Raw genomic sequence first — 17,912 nt, 5'->3', positions numbered from 1 at the left:
AGGTTTAGAGGAGGAGAGGTGATGTTCAACAGAGAGAAAGTTAGAGGAAAGGTCATGACTGTCGCAGAAATGAAGAAGACAGTGGTTCCAGGCAGCTCTTAGAGTCATCACTGGGAGAGGGGCAGATGGTGGGGTCATTTATGGTCTCCTCCCTGGGGACTTCGAGGCTTGGTTACTGGATGCCATTTTTCATGTTTAATTTTGAAAAGGAAGTGTAGCATGTACTGTGCATGTAGTTTGGTACTGACAGTTAGAGAAACATGTATTAGAGAGTATACTGGCCTACTCTCTGTGTTACTGAAACACTGAAAAAGTTCAGCAAAGGGGAATGGTCAGGAACTAGTCCCAAGGGCTGCTGAAATGGGAGCTCCAGCTCTCCCTGTCATCAGCTTTCCACACACCTTGCGAGTACTGCCCTGCTCGACTGGTGCTACAGTCTGCTCCTCAGAATGAAAGGGATACAGAGGAAAGATTTAGGAAGTGAGAAGAAAATTGTGTTACAAAGATATGAGAGAATATGGATAAGACAAAAGTGATGATATCTAGGGCTTGTGGTGGTACTGTGAAAGGAGAGAGAATGTGGCCATGTGCAGTTTGCTGCAAGGGTGTGGGATGTAACTCCATCTTTTGCAGTACTGTATTTGTGATAAGTGAGTGCATAAGAGAAGTAGTGGTATCTGGGGTAGACTGTGAAACAATGCTGATTTCATGTGTGCAGTGTGTCAGAGAGAACTTAAAGATTGTCAGATGAGAATGGATTGACCTTGCTGGTGAGTCTCTTGAGTGTGTGGAGGAGTTTTGTAATTTGGGGACTCGTAATGTACTGGAGGTGAGGCTGGAACTAGGGTAAGGAATGGTTAGAGTAAGTTCAGGGAGCTGTTGCCTCTCCAAGCACTGAGAGGTCTCTTCCTCCTTATTAAGGGACCTTTGTATGCTGCATGTGTTAGGGGTGCTATGATGTATGGTAGTGAGACTTGAGCAGTAAAGGAATAGGATAATCATAGGCTCAAAAATACAGAAATTCCAGTGATTAGATGGATGTATAATGCATCCTTGCATGAGAGGCCTGGGTGGGCTAGTATTGCATTTGAAGAGTTGAGAGGAAGGATGGGACTGGAATATATTGGAGTTGTGATGAGATGGGGTAGATTAAGATGTTTTGGGCATGTTGAGAGGATGGAGGATGACGGATGTGGAAGGTGAGAAGTGTGAATATTGTGGGTAGGGTTGCGAGAGGCAGACCGAAAAAGACCTGGGACAAGGTCATAAAGATTTACCTCAGGGGTAAGGGACTAAATACATAGACCGAGCAGCTTGGGGAGCTGCCATTAGGTGACCAAAGCCACTGCATGCAGGCATGTTAGAGTCTTTCTAAACAAAATAACATGGTAAAGCCTACCACAAGCATTATGGAACCCATCCATACATATTCTGGACAGCATTCCAGGCAGCATAAAGACAAAATAAACCTTCCAAGATCAGTACAGGTGGCTTTGGCAAGCCTATTTTCAGGCTGTTACCCTTCCTTAAAGCAATACAGACACAGTAAAACCAAATCCCCTACCCAGAATTCCAGTTTTGTCAGTACTGTTGATAGCACTGAACATCGGATATTCCTCTGTATGCAGTACTAATTTCACTTAACAAAGCAGCATTAAAAACATAACCTCACTGAGAGACCACTGAGAATGCCCCTCAGGCCATGACTGTATTCTTGGAAACTGCAGTTCTTATGAAGGGAACTATGGGATACCAAGACATAAAAGTAATAAGCATTTAGAGTTGCTAGGAGATGTAATTCCCCCCACCCTAAAAAAAAATATATATATATATATAAAAAAAAAGTCAACAGATGCCCACTGGGTATAAGGTGATGTTAGTTGTAGTTATCAGGTTAAGCACTATTTTCAAGAGGGGACAAGTAACTTATTACTTCAGGGGAAGGTCAGTGACCCGTGAGACGTTATAATGTGAAACAAGCAGACACTCCTTAGATCTCTGACACTGAAGTTAGTACTCCAAATGACTGTGGAATGTTGCAGTTGGCTTTGATAGCCTCCTGAATTGTGCCCCCAAAAATTGCTTATAAAGAGTGAAAAAATATTTTGGACATGCAAAAAAATTTTTTCAATTGGGGGGGGATCTTCTTCAAAACAAGACAATCTGCCATTAATCTTAAAGGAAAAAATACATCCTGACGACTGAAAATTTTAATATTTATGTCCTGTGGTTTCTTCTCTTCACATGTGTCATCAGAAGTTATTCTAGAACTTGTTCATCACTTATTCCATTGTGCTTTTAAATATGACATTTCCAAGATCCAGTTTTTCAGTTTAGTAGCTTATCTTTCACTGGCAAAGAAGTTCCATTCCCACGTATGAGTATTATCAAGCAGTTGACCAATGCATATACCACTACATAAGACATACTGTAACCCTTCTTACTGCAGAATGTGTCAGTATATTGGTTTGCATGTCCACTTCCATTCAGCACATAGCTCTGCTATCATCCAGGTCTCCCTCATTATTGATGGGATTACATTCCTAGGATGCCTTTGATATGTTAATCCCATTGATACTGATTTTCTGATGGATGCCATAATGTAATCATTATATAATGCTTATACAGCCACTTGTATGTTATGTTAATATGGTTTTTAATGACTAAAATTTTGTGTTTCCATTGATTTATAAACTGCTTTTAGACTTAGATTATGGTAATGTGTTTAAGTCACAGGTGGGGTGAACACTGTCATTTTTTGGTACAGTCTATTAAGTTTGATTTTTTCTTGAACTTTTTTTTTTTTTTAAGAGTTTATTTTTGGGTTTAGATGAGTTATAAACTGCTTTTAGATTTAGTTTAGCTTGTTTTAAAGCTATTTGGGGATGTGGGTGAGCTAAAAGCTTATTTTTGGACTCATTTGGGTGAGTTTTGGACTTAGTTGGGGGGGGGAATCCCAAGGCTCCCAGACGCATCTCTATATTTTTTGTGCTATGACGTCCCCGTTTAATGATACCCCAGCTTAGCGATGGGTTTTCCCAAACGCATCTCATCATTATAGCGGGGACTACCTCTACTTTATACTCTACATACCTTTCCACTATAGGCCTGTCTCATATGCATTGACTACTTTTTCAGCTACAGGCACTAAGACTATTGTTATTTACTAAAGGCAAGAGTGAGATGTGTACATGGAAATGAGAAGAGACGAAAGCACGCAACTAGTAACATAGCTGCATAACACTAATGAAACAGGCTGGGATCACCAGCATTCATGTTTGTGAAAATATTTTATAATTTTCTACATAAGGAGCTACAGACACTAAGAAAATTTTGCTGTTTATTATAAGTGGGAGTGATATTCATGTGTATGTGCCAACTCAAGATTGTGCAAGCAGAGTGAAAGAAGAGTTCTGGACAAATGTGGAAGCATGCATGGAAAAGTTGAAAGGAATGAGAGAGTGTTTTTGATTGGAGATATGAATGGAAAAGTAGGAAATATGAAAGTGGATGGAGTAGTGGGTGCGTAGGATGTGTACAGCAGAAATGAATGAGAAGGTAGAGTTCCAGAGGATTGGAAGTCAGGTATAAATATTCCCGTGTACAAAGGGAACGGGGAAAAAAAAGTGTGTGGTAATCATAGGGGCATTTGTCATCTAAGTGTAATAAGAAAAGTATATGGTAGGATACTTCTTGACAGAGTTAGGGAAATAATAGAGCAATTAGTTGGAGATGAACAGGGAGGTTTTAGGAAGGGAAGAGGTTGTGTAGATCAGATATTCATTCTTAGGTCCTTAGTGGAAAAGTTTCTAGAGAAGGGAAAGAAGTTGTATGCAGCCTTCATTGATTTGGAGATAGTATATGACTGGGTGGATAGACAAGGATTGTGGAAAGTATTACGAATATATGGAGTAGATGGGAAGTTGTTGAATACTGTGAAGAGTATGTATGATGGTGCTAAGGCTGCAGTGCGTGTGGACAGTGAACTGAGTGAATTTTTCTGTTTGAAGGTTTGATTGAAACAAGGATATGTCATGTCTCCATGGTTGTTCATTTGGTATATGGATGAGGTTATAAAAGAGCTACAAGGTAGGGCAGTGGATGATGGAGTGGCCCTAATGATAGAGGGCAGTGTTTAGAAATGCCCTGTATTGTTGTTTGCAGATGATACTGTGTTAAATGAAGACGAAGGGGAGCTGCGAGACTTAGTGAATGAGTTTGGGAGAGTGTGTAAGAAACAGAATCTAAAGATAAATGTAGGGATAAGTAAAGTTATGGTCTTCGTGAGAAATGAAGTCACTAAATGTACAGAGAGGTTGGATGAGGAGGAAGTGGAAAATGTGAGTGCATTTAAGTACTTAGGTGGTGGGATGAGTAAGGATGGAAGTTTAGATGGAAGTTCTTGGAAGGATACAACAAGGATGAAAGGTTGCTGGTTCTTGAAAGCAGTCATAAGAAACAGGGAAGTGAGCATGGATGTGAAAAAGTTACTGCATGACAGTATTGTGTTGCCAACTCTAACGTATGTAAATGAAGCTTGGACCTTTTTGGAGGGACAGAAGTCAGGAGTGAGGGCAGTGGAACTGAGTTATTTGAGAGGAGCATGTGTTGTCATGATGATAGACAGACTGACAAATGAGGAAATGAAGGAGCATTATGGTGTTGATGTGGATGTGATAGGAAGTGTTAGAAGAAACACATGGAGGTGGGTTGGCCATGTGGAGAGGATGGGGTGCGAGAGACTGATGAGGAGAGTGTATGTGAATTAGTTGGAGGGGGGGGAGAAGGAGGGGGAGGCCAAGGATGGGATGGAGGGATGGAGTGGAGAGGGATATGAGAGAGTGGGGTGTGAGCTGGGAGCAGGGCAGTGAAATGGAAGGGGACCGGGCAACTTGGAGGCGATTTGTTTGTGGCCACCCCTTACTGCATTCAGGCATCTGGCAGTAGATAGATAGATAGATAGACAGATATTTGTGAGAGGTGGGGATGCTTGCCATCCACTCGCTTGATGTAGTGCGGCTTTGGGTGATTGCCCTTTCCTCTCTTCTTTCCTTCCTCTTCTGCCTTTCTTTCCTTCATTCTTTCCTCTTCCTTCTGCCTACAGGTGGCTTTACACTCCCTCTTCTGTCTGTTTCTGTCACTCTTTCCTCTTCCTTCTGCCTGTGGTTGACTATACTGAGTGACAAGCCAAATGGTTTTCTGTACACCAGGAAACCATCTACTACGTGAGGTGATAACCATATAACCAGATTATGCCGCCTGGTGGTTTAGTGGGTCGCATTGAGCTGTGTAGGTTTTTCTCCAAGGGGTGGTTGGGGTTTATTGCTCACGTAATAACACTCAGGGTTGAGTGAGGCTGGTCACTCTCATCTTAAATGTCAGGACCAACTTGCCTAGGCCTGGCTCCCTCGCTTCTCATGGGGCAAGATAAGATTGGGTGATGGATGAATGGATGGATATTCGTGAGTTATATGGAAATGAGTAGAGCCAAAAGCTGGCGACTAGCTACTTTCAAATGGTAATACAATACAGGAGACAGGCTAGCACCACCTTGTGCATATTAATATAAACATTCCCTCCTCCCCCACGGAAAGAGCTACAGACACGAAGAATATTTTGTTATTTATTAAAAGTGAGAATGAGATTCATAGAAGGAAATGGGTAGAGCTGAAAGCAAGTGACTTGGGTTGGCAAGAAGATGCTGCCAGTGAGTACCTTGGAAATAATCAATTATTAATTCCTGTCATGAAAGTGGTTGGAGGGGGCACTCACCGTCCACTCACTCAATGTAGTGCTGCTCTTGGAATATGTCCATTCCTCTCCTCCTTCCTTCTTTCCATCCTTCCTCTTCTGTCTTTTCTTCCTTCATTCTTTCCTCTTCCTTCTGCCTGTGGGTGACTCTACACTGAGTGACAAGCCATATGGTTTCCTGTACACCAGGAAATCATTTACTATGCTGGGTGGTAACCATATAACCAAATTATGGCACCTGGTACTTTAGTGGGCAAATAAGGCACTCCAATTGGATTGAACTGGTTCAGGTTTATATCCAAGGAGTAGTTAGGATTTATTGCTCACGTAATGCCACTCAGGGGTGAGTGAGGCTAGTCACTCTCATTTTCTATGTCAGGACCAACTTGCCTAACCCCTGGCTCCTACATGCCTCATGGGGCAGCACTGGATGAGATGAATGTGAGAAAAAAAAAAAAAATCCTTAGTCCAAACCATTGATAACAAGGGAGTACTTTATTTTGTATAGTCAAATTAAAACTTACACTGTACTTGTTGCAGTATGGTTTTTCATGTATACTTATCGCATTTCGAGGCACTGGGGGTTTTATGCTCTGAAAGCCGTCAACTTATGCATACACTGAACCCAGACCGTCCATACAAAATCCTTAACCTGTGGATTGCGAGCCAGAGCTCGGGCTGGGTAGCATCGCTTTGCGAGCCACAGCTAAGGCTGAGTAGCATCACATTGTGAGCCACAGCTCAGGCTGTTCTGGCTGTGCATCACCACTAACTGCTCCATCCTTACGCAGACTTATGCATGGCAGTACGCAAAGAGGAAGAGATTTTTTTTTTTTTTTTTTTTTTTACCAGATGATGCCTTGGATGTTTATCTTCAAGTGTATAAAGCAAAAACAAAAAAATTTGTTTTTGTTTTTTCATTTTTTTCACTACTCCCCTACGTAAACTTACGCATGGCCGTACGCTAAGACGGGGAGAGAAAGATTTTTTTTTTTTCACCAAATGATGCCCTGGATGTTTATCTTCAAGTTTATAATAAACAAAAACAGAAGAAAAACTTTTTTTTTCTCCATTTTTTGCACACCACTGGGTGGGATACAGAAAAGGTAATTGCACAGTCCACAGGTTAATTGAGCACTTTCATGAAAGGGTTTGTGCATGTTGTTTATCGGTCACTTATAGCAAAGATGCCTATATATTTTAAATAGTAACCCATTATGATACTGATTCCCTTTCAAGGTGTTTGTTGAGAACATCCGGACGTTGCCTCCAGAGCAGGCCCAGGCTTACCTGCGCCCACACCCAGGCATGGTCTCACATCGCCTAACCACACCCATCGCCATTACATACATTGATACAGAGAAGATCAGCTTTGAAAGGTAATTTATGTTTCAGTTTTTTCAGTAGGTTGAATTATGGAGGAGTGGAGAAAGAAAATGGAGGATTGAGGACGTAAAATTAGTAGGAGAAAGATGGAATATCTGTGCATTATTGGAGAAGAAGAACAGGGAGATTTGAGTGTGCTAGGAGAAAAGCTGAAAAGAGTTGGGACATTCAAGTATTTGGGCTCGAATATAACACTGATGGTGGACTGGATGCAGAAATTAACCATAGGATACAGACAGGATGAAGAAACTGGAGGGCTATGTCAGGAGTGTTATGTAACAGAAAAATTTGTGCAAGAGTGAAAGAAAAAGTATATGAAATGGTGGTAAGGCCAGCAATGATATACAGTTCTGAAACTTGGCCTATAAAAAAGTCACAGGAGAGAAAGCTGAAGGTGGTGGAGGTAGGGATGCTGAGATGGATGAGTAGGGTCATGAGAATGGGTAAGATAGGAATGAAAGAAGTAGGGGAAAGATTAAGATTGTGAAAATCTCAAAGAAGGTGCAGGACAGGCGACTTCATTGGCCCAGACATGTAATGAGAAGGAATGAGGACTATATGGGTAGAAGAGTGATGGGCATGAAAGTGGAGGGTAGAAGGAGAAGGGGTCGGCAAGGGAGACGGTGGATGGACTGTATACAGTGAGATGTGAGGGAGAAGAATATAGCAGGGTCATAGAGGAGAATGGAGATGACTAATCAGAAACAATGACCCCATGTAAACATGGGCAAAGTTGTGTGAGAAGAAATAGAAGAAGATTGACCCACCAATTAGACTCAGACAGCCCAACAACTTAACAACCTCAGCCTCGGCTGAGGGCAGTCTGCAGATAGCAATCTGGAATGTCAGCGGTGCAAATGATGAAGCAAAGGAGAAGGAGTTTGTGCAGTTTTGTTTGTTCACTTAAGATGCAAAAGTGGATGTATGCAGGATGACAAATCAAATGGAAGGGTAAATGTGCAAGACAGTAGGAGTATGGATTGGGCATGTGTGCTTGAGTGGATGAGAATGACAAAGCAAAGGAGGATATATTTTATACCTTGGTGTATGTACAGATGAAAAGAGATTACAGAGGAGTATGGTGCAATTAGATGAATGATTATGTGGAAAAGGAAAACAAATTTTGGTGGTTGTACATAGATATGCTCCAAATGATGATAAAGTGGCTAAAGTAAGAATAGAGTTTATGGAGATTGTTGAAGCATAATTGGAGAAGTTTGATAGAAATTAGTGATTTTGAATGGAGATAACAGCGGTAAAGTTGAGAATGCAAGAATAGATAGAGTAGTTGGCCAGTGGAATGTACTGATTGAAATGGATGGGAACGGTAATGCCTTTGTGGATGTTTTTGGTGAGAAGGGCCTGGTAATAACCTGTACCTTCTTCTGGGCACAGTCTGATACACAGGTATAGGGAGAGTTGACTGAGCACTAAAGCAGTACATTATTTAATTATGTGTTTATTGATGACTGAATGAGATTTGCTCATGACTCTTAAATGCAGATGGTATTGGGGAGTGGCTTGTGTGATCACTGTATAGCATTATCAAGGATAAAGGTGTAAAAGTGATAAGTGAACAGAGTTATAGGTAGACAGAAAGAAGCAAATGTTGCAGAGTAGAAAAGCTGTGGAAGGAAACAAGAATGGAATATTGTTACATGTGAGAAGTGGAAAAGCATTTGAGTATATAGAGCTTGGAACAGATGGAAGAAGTGGAAGTTGTTAGTTAGAAACACAAAATTTTTATGCAGTATGTGAGCTTGTGTGTGTGGGGGGGGAGGGGAATAGGAGAAGTAAGAGGATGAAAGAAACACCATGGTGGAGTTTGAAGGTGAAACAAGCTGTAGTAGAAAAGAAGGCATAGAGTGACTGAATGGAAATTTGAGGGAAGGAGAGTGTGGGGAGAAGAGATGCAAGGAGACCAGTGAGAAAGAGTAAAAGAGAGTCAGTGGGATTTGTAGAAAAATCCTGAAAGTAAAATGGAGCAAATGTAATAAACATTTCTAGGAGGAGGCCAGGAAAATAAGGGAGTGTGATAAGATGGCAAAGAGGTGAACAATAAAAGTGACAGGATTGCTAATGGAGAAGAAAGAGGAAGTGATTTGATGAGAGAATATTTTAATGAGGTTTTAGATGTAGAAAATAAAAGCAGTGCTGGTGTAAGTGGTTAAGGAAATAGCTGGGAGAAGAAGAGAGACAAGAAGGAGGAAGGGATCACTAGGATAAATGTATGTGATGCAGTGGAGAAGATCAAAACACAGAAAGCACCAGTGACAAAATTTTGAAATGTGAGGAGAAATAGTGAGAGAATAGATCTGGGAAATGTTTTGATGGATCTAGAAGAATGGTAGGGTGCCAGAAGAGTGGAAGTCAGGTATAATAGTTCCCCCGTTTAAGGGGAAAGAGGAGTGTACTGTAGGGCAGTCATATGGTTACCAGTATTTTTCTTCTTAGTGTATTGGGAAAGATAAATTTGGATAGTTATTGACAGAGGGAGAGAACTGAGGGATTGGTAGGAGAGAAACAAGAGGGTTTTAGGAAAGGGAGACAGTGAGAGATGAGATATTCTCGTGAAGATATTTAAATGAAAAGTATTTAGGGAAGAGAAAGAAGTTGTATGGTCCAGCACAGTTCTCTAAATATGAAATACAGTAAAAGTCCCATTATTCGGCATCTATGGGACCAGGATGATTGCGAGATGTTGGATTTACCGAATAATCAAAAACCTACCCACTCAGTACCTTAAATATATTGGTGAACACTGTCATCACCACTTATGGTATTAGAACTGTTTGGAGAGAGTATACTGTACAATACTGCAATCAATACAGTACTGTACCTGAATCTGAAATATATATATATATAAATTAGTGAACATATACAAGTGTAATGACACAGTAGGCATACAAGTCAGATAACACTTCCTGGATGGCCGAAATGATACATAATATTACCTACCAGCTCAGTACATCACTTGTATTGGTGAACTCATCACTACTTATGTTTTTACATATATGTTTGCAGTGAGTGCTGTATACAGTATTTTTTCCAAACACAAAATAAAATAGTCTGAAAATTGCATAAAATAAAGTGAAGGAATATGAATTGGTAAGGTCTTTCTGATGAAAGTTAATCGTACATGTAGCATTCATTCTTTTCTTCGTTTTTTTTGTTTACATGTGAAAGGGAGAGTACAGTATTGATGGAAACAGTAATGTATTCCATTAACCCCTTAATAACCTCCGGCATTGAACAACCCATTACAGTAAAAAACTGTGAACAATTATGGGAAGGGAACGAAGGTCACTGGCATGTTTACACGACTCTGCGATACGATTCCAAGCAGTCAGAGGGTCAGTTAATCTCAGATGTTTTCGCCCATTTGGTAAATGCACAGTAACTTTGTAACTTCTCCCGTGAATCATAGCATGGGTTTAGGAAACTAAATAACACATTGTTAGGTGCGCCAGATGATTATCTTCACATCTTTAAGAAAATGGAAGAAATTTAATCCCTCTGAGTACGTAGAGTAAGTTTCTTCCATTCTTCTATCAATTTGTTTTTCTTAAAGACGTGAAAATAATCGTCTGGCTCACCTAGCAATGTTATTTAGCTTTCCAAACCCATGCTATGATTCGCTATGAGTCACGGAGAAACTTATAAAGTTACGGGGCATTTACCAAATGGGCGAAAACATCTGAGATTAACCGACCGCCTGACTGCTTGGAATCTTAGCATAGAGTCGTGTAAACGTACCAGTGACCTTCGTTCCCTCCCCATAATTGTTCAATTTTCTTTATAGCTCACACTGACTTGATATCACTAACATTGGTACTGTAAAGGGTTGTTCAGTGCCGGAGGTTATGAAGGGGTTAATGGGATATATTACTGTTTGCATCAGTACTCTCTTTCACATTAAACACAAAAACGAACAAAAGAATGAGCGCTTAATGTACGTTTAACTTTCATCAGAGAGACCTTAGCAATTCATATTCCTCCAGTTTATTTTTAAGTATTTTTCTGACTTTAGGTTAGGTTAGGTATGGTTAAATTATTAGGTACAGTTAAACTCGGTTAGATTAGGTTTAGTTAAACAGGACAGTCCCTTCCTCCAATATGCTGAGGAATAAAAATACTAGAGCTGTCACAGCCGTACAGCTAAAAACAATGGGGAAACTAATTTAACAAGCACCATTATTTATGGGTAATGCATTACAGTATCAGTGGTTCATGGGCTACGCAATTACCAGTAAATGACACTTTCAGGAATGCGTCAAGAATGAACGAATTTCAAGAATTAGCGAGGGGGCTTGGCACGTAACCCTCGCTAATTTGGAGGGGGTGGTTGCTGTACTGTATGATACTATCCAATATTGTAATCAATATAATACTATACCTGAGTCTGAAAAAATATAGAAATTAGTGAACATACAGAAGTGTAATGAAACATTAGGCCTACAAGTCACAGATAACACTTCCTGGACTGCTGAGATGATTCCGGACATCTGCCGAACAATCAAAGATTTTTGTAAATGGGACTATTTCTCAAAACTGCCGAAATGTCGGATCTACCGAATAATCAGCTGCCGAATAATGGGACTTTTACTGTAGTTGGGATCAAGAGGCTTTTAGAAAATTGGAACTGGATCATTACCATCACCTACATGTACTGTATAGGCATCCACCTAATTTGCATTCCATTTATCACCTGTTGCATCTTGACTTGGTTAATTATCCCACAATCATGGTTTTGATGGTTCAGGTGTGAAAACTCATTGATAAACAATGATTACTTCTTCTCTCCCTTTCCCATGGAGACAGCTTTGCAGAACAAAAATTCTTAAATCAATCTTGTGGTTCAAGTGAGTTTAGTTTAAGCTAGCTTGGATTACAGTAGACTACTGTGGAATCATTCCAAATAGCAGTAACCCTGGAAACAAGATCAGGAGTTTTTTAGGTGCTGAACATTTTCTTTAAAAATGTTTCGTTCTTTCAGACACTGACTTTCAAAATTCTTTTGGAAAATTGACATTTTTGGAAATGTGGAATTTGGATTCTGGGGATTTGCACTCTACTGTACTTACAGTAATCTGGAGCAGGCATACACACACACATATATATATATATATATATATATATATATATATATATATTATATAATATATATATATATATATATATATATATATATATATATATTTATATATATATATATATATATATATATATATATATATATATATATATATTTATATATATATATATATATATATATATATATATATATATATATATATATATATATATATATATATATATATATATATATATATATATATATATATATATATATATATATATATATATATATATATATATATATATATATATATATATATATATATATATATATATATATATATATATATATATATATATATATATATATATATATATATATATATATATATATATATATATATATATATATATATATATATATATATATATATATATATATATATATATATATAGTATATATATATATATATATATATATATATATATATATATATATATATATATATATATATATAGTACAATCCCAGTTAACCGGGTGGCTCGGGGAATTTACCTTCCCGGTTACAGATTTTTCCCGTATTTCTGATTTTCAAGTCAAATCCATACAAAGGCTATCACAGCAGTAAATACAGTTCAGGTACTCACCAGTCACATTAGGGGTTACACTAAGAGATTCCGCCTGAAAAACTGCCTTGTAAACACACACCATGGTCATAATGCACGTGCGTGCAATGTCTAGCAATTTGCAGTACTGCAAATTGCACCAGTCCATTGTTTACCAAATTACTGTATTCATTATATGTACTGTACTCATAAAAATTGAAAAATAAAATAAAGAAATAAAAGCTGAACATTTATTAGTGAACTGATGATGCGTTAAGACTGCACTGTAGAATTATCACGACACCTGTGCCCCCACGTGAGTTTTGTTTACGTTTCTGACCCCGACTGTTCTTCTTCATCTCCACCTGACCTCCATCACTCCACCCCTCACCCGCCACTCAGCTGTTTTGCAGAAAATAAAATAAATGATGTATGTATGAAATGCAGGCATATTATTTATTTATTTTTCTTCCAACAAAGTAAACTTTCATTCCTATTAACATTTATATTCAGCCATTAGTGTTTTATAATGTTCGCCTTTTTCAAGTCTGTTGCATATGTCCAGCTTCTGTTTCAAGGTAAGCACGATACGCTTACGTTTAGTTTGCACTTTAGGCATTTTGGAGTGTACAAATTACCGTCTATCAGAGGAACACAATAGCAAGAGAGCTTGTTTACTGTCCGGTGGCAAAAAGCAGACTGGTGATTTTTGGAGGGTGTGGAGGATGACTGAATTCAAGTAGGGGAAAGAGGGGGAGAGGAGGGGTGGTTAAGAGGATTTGCTAGGGATTTACATTAGCCGGAAATGCCTTCACCTCGCTTTGTCTGACTTCACCCAGCCTTGCGTGACACGATCAAACGGAGGTTTGGTGGTCCATTCAAATTGGTGCACAGTTATAACCTACTGACATTTTTACCAGCCCTTGAATTTTCCCGTTTTTCTGAGTATTCCGTTTGTCTGGATACCGGATAGCTGGGATTGTACTGTATATATACACATATATATATTATACATATATATATATATATATATATATATATATACACACAGGTATATATATATATATATATATATATATATACACACAGGTATATATATATACTGTATATAGTACCCTCGTGTCCAGTACACGTTTGTCCAGTACTATTCTCATCCACTACAGTTGGTAAAAAAATAAAATAATGTATTACTGTAGTATGGATCTGCCGCGCAAAATGGGCCAAATCCGAGGAGTTGTTCTCTAGTACTGCTGTGCTGCGTCCAGTATAATTACCTGTGAGCACGCGGGAAGATAGCCAACATCGAGGAACATTTTCCCAGTACTGCCGCGTCAGTCCAGTACGCCTTCCTCGTGACTCGTGACATGTTCCAGTCAATTTGCAGTATTGCACTTCCCCCTGATGACGAAGATGACGATATGTCAGTGTGTGACAATGAGGGATTTATGATGGAGGTTGAGGTAGAGATGCCTCCTCAGGATCCTGAAGGCCCTCCTCTAGGGGGTCAGTAGGACCTTTTACAGCCTCGGAAACCCCTCCTCTTTCCCCCCCAAGCCCATCACCACTCACCTTAACCCCTTAAGCGCGGGCATGTCGGAGGTGGTCCGTGCACCTCACGCGGGGATATTCGCGTTCCGACTAACTTTTTAAAAATATTTGCCAAAAATCAGTTATTAGTCCTAGAATATTATAATTACATATGCATATGGCACATACCTTCAGCTTTCCCCTGGGATGTTTGTTGAGCCTTCGTCAACTACCGTAGGACTTGTGGAGACTTCTGAAGTTGGGTAACGAAGTCTCAACTTTACACTTCCCGACACTCCGTAATATAGTTACCACTGCCTGATAGTATAACTACAAACACTATTCTTTGAATTTCAAGTAGTTTGGAATCCATACTCCAAAAAAAAAACACTGTGAAAGCAATGTAAATTATGAGCGCATACGAGCTTTCCTCCCATGCTGGTTCCCCGATGATATTCTGAGGCGGAGCTGTCATTTATTATTTATAAACACACACACACTTTATATTCCTAGTACTTTAATACACTTATTTATATATACAATATTTATTTATAAGTTTCTTTCAGTACTATATACAATATTTATCTATAAGTTTCTTTCAGTACTAGTAGTTAATTTCACTCCAGGCATTCACTTTCTCATGTATACTAGCTTAGAGAGCGAAGCTGTCACTTTCATTTTCATTACTTTCACTTTCATTACTCCTAGTATATATACTGTACTTGTATTCTTATATTACTACTTTACAATATTTATCTATAAGTTTCTTTCAGTACTAGTAGTTTATTTTCACTCCAGGCATTCACTTTCTCGTGTATACTAGCGTAGAGAGCGAAGCTGTCACTTTCATTACTTTCACTTTCATTACTCCTAGTATATATACTCATATTCTTATATTGCTACTTATTTACATTTCTATTCACATTCTCTATTTTATTTACATTATTTACATTTCTATTTTACTTACACTTTTATGCACTGTCACTTGCAGTAACTTATAAAACTATTTTCCACTGTTCAGTTATATTTACATTCATTGCTTTCACTTGCTGTTTACACATAATTTACATTTTCATTTGCACTGTTTTAGAGACCAGAAAGATCATAGTCACTGTCCATCATTATCATTGATAAATTAACTAGTTCACGTTCCACAGCAGAGTCACTTAGCCCTTTACCCCTTTCCACACAAGCTTTAGTAGGAGTAGAGGTCACAGGGACCTTTGCACGGGGCTAAAAAAGCAGAGGAATTGGACAGACGCGAATCTGACGTGATTTCACCTTGAGAGACGAGAGTAAACTGACTGCTGGGTCTAGGGGCAGTGAAGGGTTGCCAACGTCCGTGTGGTGACAGCTGCTAATATATACGCTATGAAATGATTGGCAGGAAATCTAGACTACATAATAAATTAGGTAGTTCCAGGTGAATGTAAATATCACTTAGGCTTCTCCCTTCCTTTCTTATATATATATTTTTATTATGAGAACAGGTCATACAGCATATTTCAAGGGGAAATAAACAGGGAAAATTAGCGAACGAGTGCACGTGAGGTGTTGCCAGGTGATAATTAGCCAATTCCAGGTGCATGGCACTATCAATTACCTTTTTTCTTTTTTATATATATTATTTTGTATGAGAATAAGGCATAGGGCTCATTCCAATGGATGAAATGAGTGGAAAAATCCGGACAAGATTTGCCTAGCGCTGCGCAGCTGGGGCAGGCAGGAGGAGAAGGTAAAGGAGGGGAGGTAGGGAGAGGAGTCAAGAATGGGGAGAAATGGCAAAATTGTCAACAGTGGATGGGAGAAGAGATGACAATAGCAGCACTGACTATTGTTAGACACTGGCAGTACTGACAGATGATACAAGCGACCACTTCAGAGCCCGGGCGAATTCAGAATAACACAGAATCGCAAAAGTGACGCCCCGCGGTATGATCCATTGCACCAGAGCGTCATGAAAGTGATGCCCCGCGGTTAAAGGGTTAAAGGTTGGTACAGTCTTTCCTCATACTTCGACGTTTTGCACTTCAACTATTCACGCTTCGACAACGAAAAGCTACTGTTTTCCTCAAAATTGGATGAAAATTTCACACTTCTCTGTTACTCCCTGGCCGAGAATATGCCACCCATGCGTACCGATGCTCTCTTGTTGGCAAATTATGACAAGGAGGCAGCTGCGAAGGTAATGACAGAGGCAGAGATATATAGTGAGGAAGAGACTGAAAGCCCAGAGCAGCCAAGGGAGGGCAAGATGAGCATGCAAAAATTATCTCACTGCCTGTTCACCGTAACAGAGCTGGTAGCCACCATCAAGGCATACACCAGGAGCGTGCCAGAGGTACCCAAATGAAATGGGACCAGGGTTCGGCTTTAAAGGATTTGGCCCATGTCACCTAGTCACTATCCCCATCCACCCTGTACAGAAATTCACAAGCCTCTCTCTCACACGCACTTACACACATACACACACACACACACACACACACACACACACACACACAGTACTAATAAAACGGAGAAGGTGAGTAGTGTTTTAGAAGAGCATAAGGCAAAGTGGGCACACGTAGAAGAAGAACAGAAAGAAGTGGTCAGCTTAAGAGAGATCATCCAGGAAGAAAGGGAAATGAACAAGAAAAAAATGGAAGAAAATGTAGTGAAAATACTGAAAAAAAAAGAGAAAATAGTGAGAGAAACTGTAGAAAGGAACAGATGTGTGGTAGTATTTGGAAACAGGGAAGAGGAAGAAAAGGTTAGGTTCGTAAGACTCGATAAAGATACGAACCTGATGAGAGGAATATTAGGCAAGATTGACCCCGAAGGAGACAAGTGGGTAAAAGAAATTGAGGAAGTAAGGAGGATAGGGCCTTATAAGAAAGGGGAAACAAGACCAATGAGAGTCAAGTTTACATCAGAAAGTGTAATAAATGAGATACTTAACCCCTTAAATGCGGATCGTCGCGTTTGCGACGCTCGGCGAAAAGGACATAATGGCGGATCGTCGCGTTTGCGATTCTAGTAAATTTTGAATAACCGCGGGCAGGCAGGCTCCAGCTGGTATTGTCTATCAGTACCACCACCCTCTAGCTACAACTAGCATACTTTACCTTTGTACTACTGACCTCAGTTGTTGCCAAGTATCGCGTTTTCCCCCCGTCCCCCCCCCCCACCACAGCCCGGCCAGCCTGGCTGTGATACATGGCAGCGCTCTGAGCGCTCAGAACTGTAAATCTGCGCTCTCCTCTCACAAGCAGTTTATGCTACTAGGAAACGCTTGTTTCTCCAGTTGTAACACTAGCTTTTTTTCTCACGGTTTGCCCCTGTTTAGCGTCAGTTTACTGCAGGCTTTCAAAGTGACATTATGGCGAGTTCTAGCTCTTCCCAGTCAGTGCAAGCGGCCGACAGGAACGAGAATAAAGTGGCGGGCGTAAGGCAGAATAAAAAGCGCGCCGTGGTGATCTTTTGGGAAGTAATATGATTGAAAATAATGTAGTATACATGATTTTAGCTGTGAAAATGGAAATGTTTGTTGAGTGACGGGAAGACCACCGCCACAGTGCATG

At 39.6% G+C, this 17,912-nt stretch overlaps 1 protein-coding gene across 1 annotated transcript in view; it reads left to right on the top strand.

Moving 5' to 3' along the window:
• Nucleotides 1-17,912, top strand: part of LOC145401061 (ankyrin repeat domain-containing protein 13D) — a gene marked incomplete at its 5' end in the record, with an annotated part of 398,667 nt that overhangs the window by 228,568 nt on the left and 152,187 nt on the right. Inside the window, one exon of the mRNA XM_080273433.1 lies at nucleotides 6,991-7,130. Coding sequence (XP_080129559.1) covers nucleotides 6,991-7,130 — 140 coding nt within the window. The remainder of the gene's footprint in view (nucleotides 1-6,990; nucleotides 7,131-17,912) is intronic.

The sequence above is a fragment of the Coenobita brevimanus genome, chromosome 54 (genome assembly GCF_032717465.1).
Source record: "Coenobita brevimanus isolate Jiangsu-jjx chromosome 54, ASM3271746v2, whole genome shotgun sequence".
Classification (NCBI taxonomy): Eukaryota; Metazoa; Arthropoda; class Malacostraca; order Decapoda; family Coenobitidae; genus Coenobita; species Coenobita brevimanus.
This window is presented reverse-complemented; position numbering and strand designations above follow the sequence as displayed.